The 14,369-nt window shown below is 37.9% G+C and overlaps 1 protein-coding gene across 1 annotated transcript in view; it reads left to right on the forward strand.

Moving 5' to 3' along the window:
• The window catches only part of COL19A1 (collagen type XIX alpha 1 chain), a 226,223-nt gene that overhangs the window by 113,287 nt on the left and 98,567 nt on the right, over window positions 1–14,369 (forward strand). The window contains exons 16-17 of the mRNA XM_074861812.1: window positions 1,845–1,898; window positions 2,589–2,624. Coding sequence (XP_074717913.1) covers window positions 1,845–1,898; window positions 2,589–2,624 — 90 coding nt within the window. The remainder of the gene's footprint in view (window positions 1–1,844; window positions 1,899–2,588; window positions 2,625–14,369) is intronic.

The following is a 14,369-nucleotide window of genomic DNA, read 5'->3' on the forward strand; positions in this document are numbered from 1 at the left end:
GGAGGTGAAAAGTAAAATGTGGTAAATGGAGACAATATTAAAACTATGTCATAAATATGCAGATTGTAAAAAGAAAGCAATTTTTTGGCTTGGTTTTTGAATCCATCTGCCTATTACATTTTTTAAGTTCAAACAGCAAAACTACTTCTGATTTAACTATTACATATTTGGCAAGCTTAATAAAGGACAAATCAAAGCTAAATCAGGGGTATTTACAACAACCACAAATTTAATCCAAAGTGGGTACTTAAATGCTTATATAGTTCTAAATGATGTTCCTTCCAGATGGTGAATTAATGTAATTTTAGCAGGAAGTGAAGTTGCACAAATATGCAGTATTTAGAACACTCACTGATTTAATGTTTCTGTACCCACCAAGGCACAGATGTTACTTATCATTTTTGTGCCAGTTGTCTCTTTCCAATTATTGCAAACTGAGGAAGAGAGTTTGCAAGGGCAAAAAGGGGGCTGGGAATAACTTAAGTTAGTAAACCCTAATTCAGGTGAATTAGGGTAAACGAATATTTTCTGTCCTCAACCTGTTTAACCTCCACAATAATAATGATGGTGGCCTACTTGTGGAGTATCTCTTTATGCTTCAGTCCTGTATTGCCTACATTATTGCTATTTGGTTTCTAAGTAAGATCTTTGAACCTGTAGAGCTGTCTGACTTACAACGTACATGCTCTCCTGTTGCATGCCTCTAAAGCAATGATCAGAGGGAAGGCACAAGACAAATGGCTTGGCTTAAACAAAAAGGAGTTCCTGGTAGGTGGGTCTAGCATCAGAATTAAGTTCATTCCTTACTGCAGAATAGCTTAAATTTGTGGGGCATATTTCAAAACCTCTCGCTTTTCCATGGGTTTTACAGCAAGGAGAAGACAACAAAGATAATGTGCTGGGTGCTGAAGATTCTTTTTTGGGTGCTTCTGATGAGACATGTTAGTGGAAGAGCTGTATTGTAGATATGGTAGAGGGTGGATTCAGACTAGATATAAGGAGGACATTTTTTATCATGAGGATGGTGAAACACTGGCAAAGGTTGCCCAGAGAGGTGGTAGATGCCCCATCCCTGGAAACATTCAAGGCCAGTGTGGATGGGGCTTTGAGCACCCTGATCTAGTTGAAGATGTGCCTGCTTATTGCAGGGGGATTGGACTAGATGACCTTTTAAAGGTCCCTTCCAACCCAAACCACTTTGTGATTCTGTGATTGTGAAATTGCTGTGTATGCAATGTGTAAGACTAGGCAGTATTATCTGCTTCTCCAGCTGAAGGCAGAACTAAAGAGGGAGGTATGAAGGACTTCATTATTTCTCTAATTGCATTTTCAAATACTCATGAAGAGTGAAGTGTTGGAGGATGTGCAGCAGCTCTAAGCTGTACCCTGATGTAGCTCACTAGCTTAGCGTTGCTACTTGAAACATAGAATCCACAGCTCTCTGTCTACCTCTGCCTCATTCCCAATTTTAGCAGAGGTTGAGTTAATGTACTAGCACTTTCTCTAGTATTCTATTTTATCTTTGTCAGCCATGCAAGACACAGACCTACTGGGACTGTAAAGGAACTTTGCATTCCTGCATGCTACTTGGTATAATGGGGCACAATCAAGTAGATAGTTTGGCTTTGTATGTTTAATTATGTGTTGAAGACACATGTGGTCTTCGGTAGATGTTTCTCTGTTCACAAGGTAATGAAAATAAAGAATTATGAGATAGTAGTACTAATAATGTGATAATATTTTAAGGCTTAGTTGGTTAGTATATACTAATTCACAGCACTACAGGATTTTGTCCAACACTTTCCACAGATGACAACAAATAAACATTTTTGTTCTTTGCCCAGGGGCTAAAAGGTGACCCTGGTACTCCTGGTGTGGTTGGTCCTAAAGGAGAAAAGGTACTTTTTTTTATGTATAAGGTTGTATTTATATGTGAGTGTGCATGATATTTCTTCAATATTGACCGTACTGCTTTAACTATGTGTGATGAACACCCACTGCTGCCATTTATGTAGCTTAAGGGTTGAAAGATGTGAATACAGGCAACTGTAAATGTGGAAGACAGGTACTCTTTATCACAGCAAATTTTGACAGGAATTCACAGCAGGAGCCTAAATTTGATGTTCTGAATTGCCCTCTGGGTGCTCTCATTTGCTCCCATGGACTGAACCTGAAGGTCTCACAGTGTGATTCATACCTCAGCGACCTAATTCTGTGAACATTTTACAGTCAGATGTCTTTACATATGTGAGCTGTCACACTGACTTCAGTGGCCACCTTGTGCATGTAAGCTGCAGCTTGTAATTTAACATATGCAAATGTGTTTTGAAGGATTGCTTTTTTAAAGCTGTGATTCATTTATGCAGAAGCCTGTCATTTTTTTATCATTTAACCTGTGGTGAACTGTGTACATCTACGCTGTTACTTAAAAAGAATATTGTTTTACTCATACATTTTCGTAATCAGAGCATGTTTGATGATTATACTGAATTTACTTCTGCAGTGGTGCATTTCCTCTAAAAAGCCTAGAGGTTAAATATGTATAACTAAAGAGATTATTGATTTACTTACTCTCCTGTTTTAACTAGGGAGATGCAGGACCTCCGGGACCAACTGCCTTGAGTGTAAGTACGTGTAAAACAAAAACAGACAAAAGAAAATCACTAAGGAATGTTGCAGGTTTTAGCTTATTTGCAATGTAAATACTTTCCTTATTAAATTTAAGAGCCAGGTCCCTCTATTTAGAATGCCTCTGCCTTTTCGATATGAATTGTGAAGTAGGAAAAAGGGCATTTTATAAATATAAAGAAAATAAGCATATTTAAAACATCTTGTTAGCATTTGGTGGGAAACAAGAATATTGGGTTTTTATTCTGTATATAAATAGTATAGCTGGTTAAAGTGAAAGAATTCCCGTGCTATTTTTAGTGAAAAACATTTTTCAGTAAAAGCTTGAAAAACTAATTAATGCTTTTTAAGATATGGTAAATATTCCATTGTCAATTATTTTATTAAGTACTTAGTTATGAGTGTAATGCTGTATGTATGACACAGTATTATATATATAGCATGAATATGTTCAAATTTGACATACCGGACCCTATTTTCATAAAGTTAAGGATGTGGGGATGCATCCAGCAGCCAGATAGATGTGAGGCTGCCACAGCTCCTTGCCCTCAAGTCCAACTGGTAGTGGGGCTGAACATGCAGTCCCAATAGGCACACAGACACACATACAACACATACAGAAGGTCTGGCCACACAAGTCAATACAGATGGATAAACTCAGCACTCACACAAACACAAACAGCACCGACAGCCTCTTCCTATTACCTTCTCTGGCTGATCATAATGATGGTCTGGTACTGGGAAATATATACATATATACAATGTGCATCCCCCTAGTAGCTGAGCTGACATGCAACCTAACCAGTAGATGCCCCTGCTCCTGGTCTTTCCAGTTACTGGCACCTGGATGTTCAACCCCCTCCGAGACTCACAGCCCCATTCCAGTTGCTGGTGCAAACCTGCTCACTTCCAGACATCTGTGCAAAAACAGGCATGTACACACACACCACACACACACACATACATATTTTCCCCTGGCTTCCAGGTCATTTTATCTACTTTCCAGTCAGTCCAGCTTGATATTCACTGTTGATCACACACTCGCATGCCTGCGCTCGCTCCATTTGTTAGTGCTACAAAAGCATAGATCATTGTCTTTAATGAAACACATCATATGCTTCTGATTCCTTGCATTACACAATAATGCTGCTACTGATAATAAAAATAATTTCAGTATTGGCTTAATTATAGCCCATTTAAATTTTGGTGATTGGAGATGTCTAATAATATTTAAGAATAATATATGCTTCAGTATGAAGCATTCTCTACCCAGAAAAAGAGGTTGCAAAATTCTTTTCACACAGAATAGAAAATTGTTTAGAGTTTGTCTTTTCAAACACTTGGACAGTTACGTGTTGGTGACGTGGTCTTGACATCTATGCAATCTTTTTATCTTACATAATGACCAGATATGCATAAAAAACACAGACTGGAAAAGAAAAATAAATGTAACGTTATAAAGATGGAAAATCACTTACAAGATTCTTATGAAGAATAATATTTCACTAAATTAGATTTTTTTTACGGTTTCTACAATTCTCAAGAGGAAAAAAAACAGACAGGTATCTTCCTTTCTTTATAGAAAAAGTCTGTGTATCAGACTCAAGAAGTTGCAAATTTGGTCACTAATTCATTTATTCCCTTTCTTGTAATTTACCTGCAAAAAAGAATATGGGAAGTCACACATGTCTATCACGTATCAAAGAAAGACTTCTTGAGTATGGATCCAACAGTTTCTTTGTGAGGATCTGGTACATGCCTGCAAACCAGAAAAGAGAATTGACCTGTGTATTAGTTGTATTCTGGCTAGATAGTGCCATAGAGATGGTGGAAGATGTTTTTAATTTCCTTGCAATGATCTGTGCCTCGAGCATGTACGAAGCCTAAAGAGAAATGTCCCCAAAACTTGCCAAGGCAAATTTTGCTTCATAAAAGTGATAAATTCTGTCTGAATCCAAGTGATTTTTCTCACAAATTGAAATGAGAAGGCCCCCCATTAAGGACAGTCCATTTGGGTAAAAACGATTGAGAGTGGTGCAGAAGTGCATGGCAAGAATGAAAACAAAGACAAAAGCTCCCAAATTCCCAGGCTTTAGTTCCCATGAATTGCTCTTCCCGCAGACATTGTGTTATGAACTAATTCTACACTATTCATATTATTCACATAAACCTAAGTAAACTTCATAAAAACTATCATTCATAGTGTAAATTATTATACATTGTCTTTTCACTCTCTTCATTTCCAAGACCGTAGCAGCAAGGATCTCCATTACATCTGACAAACACTGAAGGATGTAACCAGAGACCCATACCATAAAAATAAATTCTACTCTAAGATTTCAAAATTAAGTGGCCATGTTTTATGGTACTTGTTTTTCGATTAGGAAATCTAAATATCTGGTATCTTGATTTCCTGGAGACAAATTAGTACTGCGTCCCAAGATCAGTGTCTGTTTGTTACAGTTCATGTCTTGCTAGAGGTAAACAGGGCCAATTATGTCCTTCAGCTCTTGAAAGAGTTAACTGTTAAATATAAAACAATATAAATAGTAAACAACCTTGATTCTAGTATTGTTACTGCAGTAGATGGATTGGAGTAGATCTTGCTTCAGATAGATTCTTATAGGCCTTAAAGGGGTCATTGAAATAGAAATAGGATAGTTCTGAAGATAAGACACAGGAAAAAGAATTAAGAATGTCTGTTTTCTGTGCGCTATAGGACCATAGAATGGTCTTTTTGAGCATTTCTTGTGTAAATGATGGAAAAATGAATACATCCATTCTGATAGCAGCACCTGGATATGTTAGGCCCATTTCAAACACACTCATTGTCTTCAGTTGCAGTTGTGGACACTGAGCTTTCCTAAGAGTCATACTCAGAAGTTAGTAGTATGATAACAAAAATCAGAAGCTGCTTTCAAATTGACTGAGCTTACTCCTTCTGTACCTTAAGTGATTCATAAAATGGACTGTCAAAGAATTACTTTTCTTTGATTATAAAATGCTGTGCAAATGTTTCAGTTCAGTTGATTCATGCATAGCAAGATGCCTCTGCGTTGGTACATGCACTGATGGTAGTCTTCGCACTTTTTGAAAGGAAACGTTTAAATTTTAGGAAAGCAGACACCGGTCTTCAGAGGGATGTTGCTAACTGACATACTGAAACATTTTTTTGTGTAGCTGCTAACTGAGAGAAGAGACAAGAGTGAGTGTGAATTGGTTTAGCAGTTTGAAGACGGATTACAACACGGCGGGAATATATGGCCCAGCAGGAAGGCTTTCTCTCTCCGCCACTGTAAATAGTTATGCATTTCTGTTGGCAAGAGCTGAAAGAAGGTGAATGACATGAATGGTGGTGGCTCGGGGAAAATCCAGTCTTCAGGGTTGTTTTATTTGTGTGACTTCTGTGTGGCCGTGACTCTTATGATATGTAATCATGAAAGGAAGATGTTGTATCTCGCTGTGAGTAAGTACTAGGTCAGATAATATCAAGGTTTATGTGTCACTGAATGAGAACTTACTATGTCAGGACCATTCATGCTGTTACAGCCAAAATGTGACATCAGTGTTTCAGTTATGAACTCTGTTAAAGCGAAGTTTTAAACTGTTCCATTCATTTGGGACTCATGCATAATGTCATAAATTTATCCTCTATTTATAATCATTTTTAGTTTTTCCTAAAGTGAAAATGATTTATTTCTTTTTACTAAAACACAAAATGAATTATTATGCTGGGGGGCAGGGAGGGAAGAGGAATGAAAATAATGACACACTGTTAGAGTTAAGTCCAAAATGTATTTGGGCAGGGAGGGAGGGAATACTGAAAGGGACTTGGTTTTGCTCAAACTGGATGACTGGGCCTGGGTCATCGACCTGCTGCCCCAGTGCAATTGCATATTGAGACAGATGGGAAATGATGGCATTACAGAGCTCTGCTGCCCTGTGCCGCTCTTCCATTCCTTTGTATTTCCATAGAAATCATACACCAGTGGAATAAGCTGGAGAAGGTCTACCATATATGCTGGTCTCAATATAAACTAGAGCATTGTGCAGGACCAGAGTGTTCTCCCCACACCCAGACCTGCACCATGGTCCTGTCCTCAGCACGGGGAGCATAAAGGTGGCAAAAGGCTGAGACTGCTTCACTGCAGTCATTCCCAAACAGCTGGTTGGTGGTCCTTCGGTCTGTGGAGAGTTGTCCATAGGTAATCTATAGAAGCATGTAACAGTAAGTAGTAGAAACTCTTGTTTTTTCATTTGTCTGTGCTATTGGTACCTGTGAAAGTCTAAAAGGTGTCAGTAACCCTGTGTCTAAAAGTGTTTGAGCATCCCTGATATGCAGGAAATCCCATGCTGCTTAGAAGCATGGTCAGCACGCTCTGCTCTCCAACATGAAAAAATGCAGAAGAGAATGAAGTTACTGGTACTTGGAGGAAAAAGCTGTATATTTACAAGTGTTCAACTGACAGATACAGCCATTATAGTCTCTGTAAGGAATGAGGGATGGAGTCAGTATGTATGGCAGAATATAAATACCCAACATCTGTAACAACCTATCAGGTGGATGAGCATATGCCAAGCTGTGAAACAGGGGAAATAATACCACTGCTTTTTAAGATGGAAAAATTATTTCATGAGTTTGAAATGGAAGCTTCATAGTCCAGAAAGTGCATTGCTCTAAAAGAAAGCAGAGCTCTGAATACTTCTGTGTGATGTCAGTCAACAAAAAATCTCTACCGAAATCCTAAAGCATGTGCACTTAACAAAACTTCTTCCTTGCAGCAATAGCAGAGAATTCAGAAAGAAATTCTGTATGCCTGACTATACATTTCTGCAGCCAATAGAGATGGGATTAGAATTGCAGCCCATGTGTTTCTGTACATTTCTTTTAAGGCAGGTACAGAAGTCTTATTAATACAATTTCATCATTCTTGCATGATGAGTTAGAGGGAAAAAAAGAAATGGCCTTGTAGCATAAAACATGCTAAGCTGTAAAAAGAAATATATGAAAACATTTATAGGCTTTATGTAGAATCCTAATGAAATTAGTAATTTCAATAGTTCTGAGTATATTTGTTTTGATTCATTCATTATTCATACAAATACATGTTAGTGGCTCAGATTGTTAACTTTGACATATATGTGCATATTTAAGCACTTTTAGTAGGGATGTGACGTTTTTCTATGTTTCCATGGAATCTGTTAACACTACACAAGTCAAGATATATGTATTTATTTTGTCTCCTCAGTTATGGTGGTAGTTTTATGGGAGTAGTCCAAAGTCATGGTTGATTTTTTTCCTTTCTTTATGCTGTCTTTAATTTCTCTGGTATGTTCTTTCTGAATTGCTCTGTAAGTACTAGATGTCTCTTCTTTAGTACTTTTTAAGTGTCTTATAATGCATGCTGGGAATATATTTTGAATTCTTCTCTGTAATTATGCCCACTTTATGCAGGGATATGTTTAGTCTTTAAAAGTTTTAAGTTCCCTGGTAAATTGTACTGTAGCTGAGGACCCTTCAGAGAATAAACAGGAGGGATCATACTGCTCTGTTGTGTGGTTTTGTCAAAATGTGGCATTTAGTGGCAGAAGCTGGGGACTGTTTTCTGCAGGGGCACAGCTGGCTCCGCAGCTTGCCCGCTCTGGTATTCCCAGCTTAAGCCTGTGCATACCGTGTCAGAAGAGTGACAGGTGAGGGAAGGTAGCACAGCCATCTCTTGTAAAATATATGATAACTATTCCTCTTGACACTCGATACGCTGCTTCTAGTTCCTGAGGAAAATGAGCGTCCATCCGTACGTTCCTGCGAACCTATCCCTTTCAGGAGTTATAAAATAGTCATCCAGATGGCACCAAGTGTTTACGCAGAAGCCGAGGCTTAAGTCGGTCACAGACAGAAGTCCCCAAGACTTGCTTACTAAACAGATAGTTGGAATGTTGGCTCCTAAGTCTGGTTAAATCGAGATGAAGGAAGCTGGCGCACAAGTGCAGCGTGGAGGTGGCTGCGGGAGGAAGCTGCAGATTCAGGCCTGGGCAAGCTCCGCCGTCACTTTTGGCTCTCCCCTCCTTAAACAAACATCATCAACAGATTACGCAGCTTTCCCCTCGTTGCTTCAGCAGTTATTAATGTAAAGTTAAAATTCACTTTTGGCAGTGTTGCCTAGGAATTTCACAAATTCATTTGATGCACTACTTTGGTCATAATGTAATTTATTTGGCATTTATACAGAATGCCAAAGAGGAGGCATTTGGTATCCTGGTGTTCTTGCTGTTGCAATGAGCAGCAGTATTTTGGATTATTCTTCCTGAAAAATCATGTGGCAGTTTTTGCTTATCTTGACTCCTGCACACGATTCCTTTCTTGTCTCACAGTGGAAAAAATAAGTCATCTGAGTAACTTGTATTACTTAAGAAGGGGGGACACACCCCCTATTAGTAAGCATCTCAACTAGTATCCTCTCTTTCTTTTCATGTAATGACATAAAGGAAAGCAATTAACTAAAGAAAGTATAGACAGAAAATTATATTTTCATTCTAAATCTCTTCATATACATCCCTCTAAGAAAAATCTGAATTTTATCTACTTTTTAATTGAGGTGTATTAATTTCATGAAAATACTGAACTGAGTAGTTGCTTTGCATGAGATACAGTGATCTTTTACTCCCACAGTACAACTTGCAAATATTCTCTTCTTTAAAAAATGCTTTTTAAGTATGGAAGCAGATCCTATTAAGATTACTCTTCTAGTGAAATAGATGTTGTAGCAATTTCAGTCTGGTTTTTATCTTCTTTATGCAGTAATACTGATACTGAAGGCACAAGTGAAGATTGATGTCTTAGCCTCACAGAAAATTTGTTTTTCAAAAATTCACAGTCTGTTAAATTGGCATGAGTGTGATTTATGTGTCCTTCATTAGAAGAATGATTTGAGGATAGTCCCATATGCAGTAGACATCAATGTAAAGAATCATTTCAAATTACTCCTCAGGATGTTAAATGATACTTTCATTTTTGCTTAGAAAACAAACCCATGTCTAATAAAAGTGCTAGGTTCATAAAGTGTGAATTTCTGTGAAATTACTCTTTCAATTTCCCTTTGAAATTATTGTCTCTGAAGCAAAGTAGATTTCAAGTTAAGTTAGCAGACAGAGGTACAGAAATGATCAAACCCAAAGCATAATGAGATCAGTGAGGAACATATTTTCTGTGTTGTTCAGTAATAAATTATCATGAAAATGTAGCTGATCATGTTTTCTGGCAGACTGAAATACTTCTGCTAAATGCTGTCTCCTTTCCCACAGAAGTAAATAGGTTGGCAGTAGATCTGAAAGCAAAATTGTGGCCTATTCCAGTTTTCATTCCCAAGCAAAACAGTATGATTACTGGAGTAGCAGTAAGAGGCCAAACATGGGGTACAAATCTTTCCACTTGCCATCTCGATTTACTTCAGTAAGGGTGTGAATGAGATCAGGTCATGTTTGGAAATGCTGAAAATAGAGGTATTTTTGATAAGTGATTGTCTAATTTCCCTCACTGAATGGTAATACAACAAGAAATTAGTCATCCATCTGTGATTTTCCTGTGCCTTTTTTTCCATTCTAGCAAAATTTGTTACAGTGAGGTGTGTCTGTAGGCTCTGTGGGTTTCCATGTGGGTGGTGATGGGCGGTCTTGTGGACAAGAAGAGGAAGCCATCATAGTCGTATTTTAAGGTCTCTTTCTTCTTCACCGTCCTGTCTGGGCTTTGAGGTAGGGCAGCAGGAGTCACAGCAAGTAAACTGGCTCGAAGAGATCTGGGAAACCAACATTGTATTCATCTTGACTACAGAGATGTTATTTATATTTCAGCTCCTTTGCTTGCTGAGGGTAATAGCCCGTTCTTACATGAGAGGAAGCCACTCCTTGGTATGGTACAAACAGGCCAAAGAGGAAAATGTCCTCAAAATAGGATAGAAGGATCAACAGTTACACTTATGACCTGCACAGTAGAACTTGTGTGGTAACACCTCCAAATAAGTAGGTGAATTTAAGACCTAATTGAATTGCATCTTGATGCATCCTGTCTAGTGTGCTGGCACATTCTTGCATGAGTGCAGCCACAGTAGTACCATCCATCCCACGGCAGTATTTGGGTGGCTGGAGAATGCTCTTCAAGTCAGTCAGGCTGCAGCTTTTTACCGTGATCACACATTGTGTTAATGTCAGGAATTTGGAAATCTGCGGTCACTTTTTACCTGACTATTGATTTGTGTGATTCTATGCTGCTCTACTTGTGGGTTTTACAAAGGGATGATTATATATGTAATTAATCAGTGTGACAGCTTTCTTTATCCTAGTGAGAACTGTGTGTTGAAGAACTAGGTCAAACCCCTGCAGTGGGAATTGCCCATGAATTCGCTTGTAGAAAGGTTTAAGTGTTGATTTTCTTTCAGTAGAACTATACTTTTCTGCTTATATATTGCTTCGAAATTGCTTAGCCAAATCATGTCTATTATAGCTGGGTCTTTTTAAAGTAGCAAGTTTTATCATTATAAAAGTTCACATATTCAAATCGTTTAAAAATAACCTATTCTTGCATTACCACAAGGTGTTTCTGCATATCTAATTTAGGCTTTGTCTCTGTCTTTACTTGACTCGTCTTGCTAAACTACATGCACTCTCTGTCTAGTAGCATTTATTCCATAAAAATTGAGTTCATGTGGTTGCTGGAATTCATAGTGAGGAAGAAAATGGGTGAGAGAGGTTTGTATATAGAACACGGAATGCAGTCTACAAAGGTCTATAATGAGATAATTTTTTTGCCTTAATTAGACCTGCCTTATTATTGTTAGCATTTGTATTATATTTCTAATTTGTGTTGAGGAGGAAAGGCCGCCATGCTCAGAACCTATTTCAACAACACTACCTATGAGTACATAAGGCAGCTGTCTAGCCTTCTGCTTCAAAAATTATCAGCTATGTTTTGAAGCAACTTTCAGAACACCAAAAATATACTTACTTGTCTAACATTTTACTCTTTTGGCACTGAACATAAGCTTCCAGAGGAAGTAATACGAATAACAACTTCAAGTAACTTCACTCTTCCACTTCAGCTGCGATAATTTTTGTTTGCTTGTTTTGTTTTAATTCACCAAGAGGTCACGATAAAAGCTTTGCTTTTGTTAAGAGTGTATTCTCAGGCAGTTACTCTGAGCTATTAAATTTATGAACCAAGTCTCCACCATTTCTCTGCGGATGCTTGTCGTGATGTATCAGGCATTTAAAAATGTTTCTGTACCTGCAGGGCCCTTCTGTAATAAGTGGCTTCTAATAACTACATGCCAGCTAATACACTTTAAATTGATAGCTTATGAAACTTAAAACAGCTTAACTGACTGAACTGTTAACTGATTTTTCTATCACTTCCAAATACATTTTTCTTCTACCATCTCAAGTTTAATAATTCTTATATAGCTTTTATCTCCTGACACTTGCAAAAAATATTAACTGTTACGTATTAAAATGTTAATTCCTACACTTATTTTCAATGACATGCAAGTTCTTCTAAAAGCTCACTTACTCTACCGTAGCATTTTTTAAACCTTATTTTTCCTGAATTCCTTTGACTAAAGCTTAGTCTTAAGTTTTGATTATATTTTCTTCAAATATCTGTCAATATGTGCTTCATAGCATGCTTGCTTTTTCTTTATCTAGCTTCACAACCAGCATATTTTTCCTTGCCAACACTTCTCTTTACATTTACCTCCTATAAAGGAGTTCACAAGTCTCCACTCTTAACTTCATTTTCAAGATTGTGTACGACCTTCTTGTGCCTGCCTGTGCATCATGTTTCATCTCTTTTTATAGCCATCCTCACTTATTGTAATAAATTTTCTAAGTTTCAGATGCACCTGAGCCCATCTCCAGCTTACTGACTTTTTTTTCCCCAAGCTACATGGTAATATTTGTGACATTTCCACTTCATGTTCCTCAAGCTCCTTCAGGCACGTAACTCCAGGGACTTGCCTGGGCCATGACAGGTACAAGCCCTAAAGACTGCATATGTTATTGTAGTTCACTTCTTCATGAAGTAGGTAGAAGGGTACCACCTTCCAACGTCAAAGGTGGCCTGGAAGAGTCAGGAAAATCCTGTGCATATGAGGCCACCTGTAAGGATGCATTATATTTTCCTGACGGTCTGATGTCATGGGAATAGGCTGTTCTTATATCTCACTTTGTCCTGTGCTATTCCTATACTTCCTTTTGCTCATTGCCAGTGCAAGACTATCGAGGTGACACATAGTGAATCATTTTAAGTGCTTTGGATGTGGTTTACCTGGGGAGATGGTACATGTAAAATAGTTTGCCTTCTGACATAAATGTTTTCAACACAATCAACAGCATATCCCATGGGGCCACATGTATATATTCAGTCTATATTCTGTCCCTTTCTGTCTGTGGTGATGGGCTCCTTTGGTGGGGTTTGTCTTGTCTGTGACTGCTGTCTGTGATTGGAGGGAGTCAAGAATCTGATCTTTGATCTCCAAAGGGAGATCTCCAGAAGTTAAATACAAATAAGACCTAAGTAGTTACTTTGATCTGCCTTCCTACAAATACATACTTCTTTTCTGTGCTAAACTGTTAACGTTCATTGCCAAGTTTTATAGTTCAACAGGGGCTGTTTTATTCGTCCCTTTCAACAGATTTCACTGTAGGGATGTTTTCTTTTTCCTTCCTCCTGCAGGTTTCTTCCTCAGTTGTGTTTCCAGGATCTCATTCAGTGAATGCTGAACAGGGACAGCATTGCTAAATCATTACCATTGCCAAGTTATTACAGTTTTACAGCCATGTTAGTTAACATGGCCCATGTTGTGCTATCACTTTTTAAACCAAAGATCCCACTGAAGTTGGTGTGAACTTCTACCTCAGTTTCAATGTCAGGATGTGGCTCCTTGGACAGGGTAGTCCTCCCTGCGTAGTTACCAATTGTAAACTGCTCTCCTCCCTTTCCTTGAAGATAAACCTCCTTATCTGGTTCCTATTTCTTGACAATAATATTGTAGAGAAAATAAAAAGAATAAAAGTAGGTCTTGGACAAAAATGTTGGCTATTAATTATCATTATTGTGCAGTTACATTCTTGTGTGATTCTTGTCCCCTTGGAGCCTTATTGTACAGATATGTGAGGCTAAGTATTTCCTCCTCCATAAATCAGAAGTTTTCAGGTTTTCATCTCATTCTCCTGCATAAAGTTGTCACTAGAAATGAAATATTAGCAAAACAAAACTCCACCTCTTCCTGAATTTCCAGAATTTCTCTACAGAGGTAGAATGTGGCTAACAGTTGGACAGACAGAATTCTCTGCAAGTTCTAAACTACCTTGAGGAAAAAGTTGCATTCACATACTGCTTTATGGGTTTGTGCATTTATAAGCTACGTAACTGCACTGTAATTAACTTACCGTGATTTATTTGTTGTACACAACATTGTAATGCATATTCTAGTACCATAAACTTTGGGGGAAAGATGGAAGTGATGCACATCAGTTTTGTAAAAGATCATAAACCTTGTTTACATTATAAGATGAAGAGAAAGGAGAAATATTCTATAGTGAAATACTGTCTGAGGTACTCTTCTAGCTTTGGTGTTTTAAAGTACGGAAATTATAGGAATAAAAAAACTCTGGAACTGAGTGCTTTTAGTTAAAATTAAAGTCAGTCTTCATTCTAATCAACTTCAAACATCACTTGAAGATATACAAGC

Source organism: Strix uralensis, chromosome 3 (assembly GCF_047716275.1).
Source record: "Strix uralensis isolate ZFMK-TIS-50842 chromosome 3, bStrUra1, whole genome shotgun sequence".
Lineage (NCBI taxonomy): Eukaryota > Metazoa > Chordata > Aves > Strigiformes > Strigidae > Strix > Strix uralensis.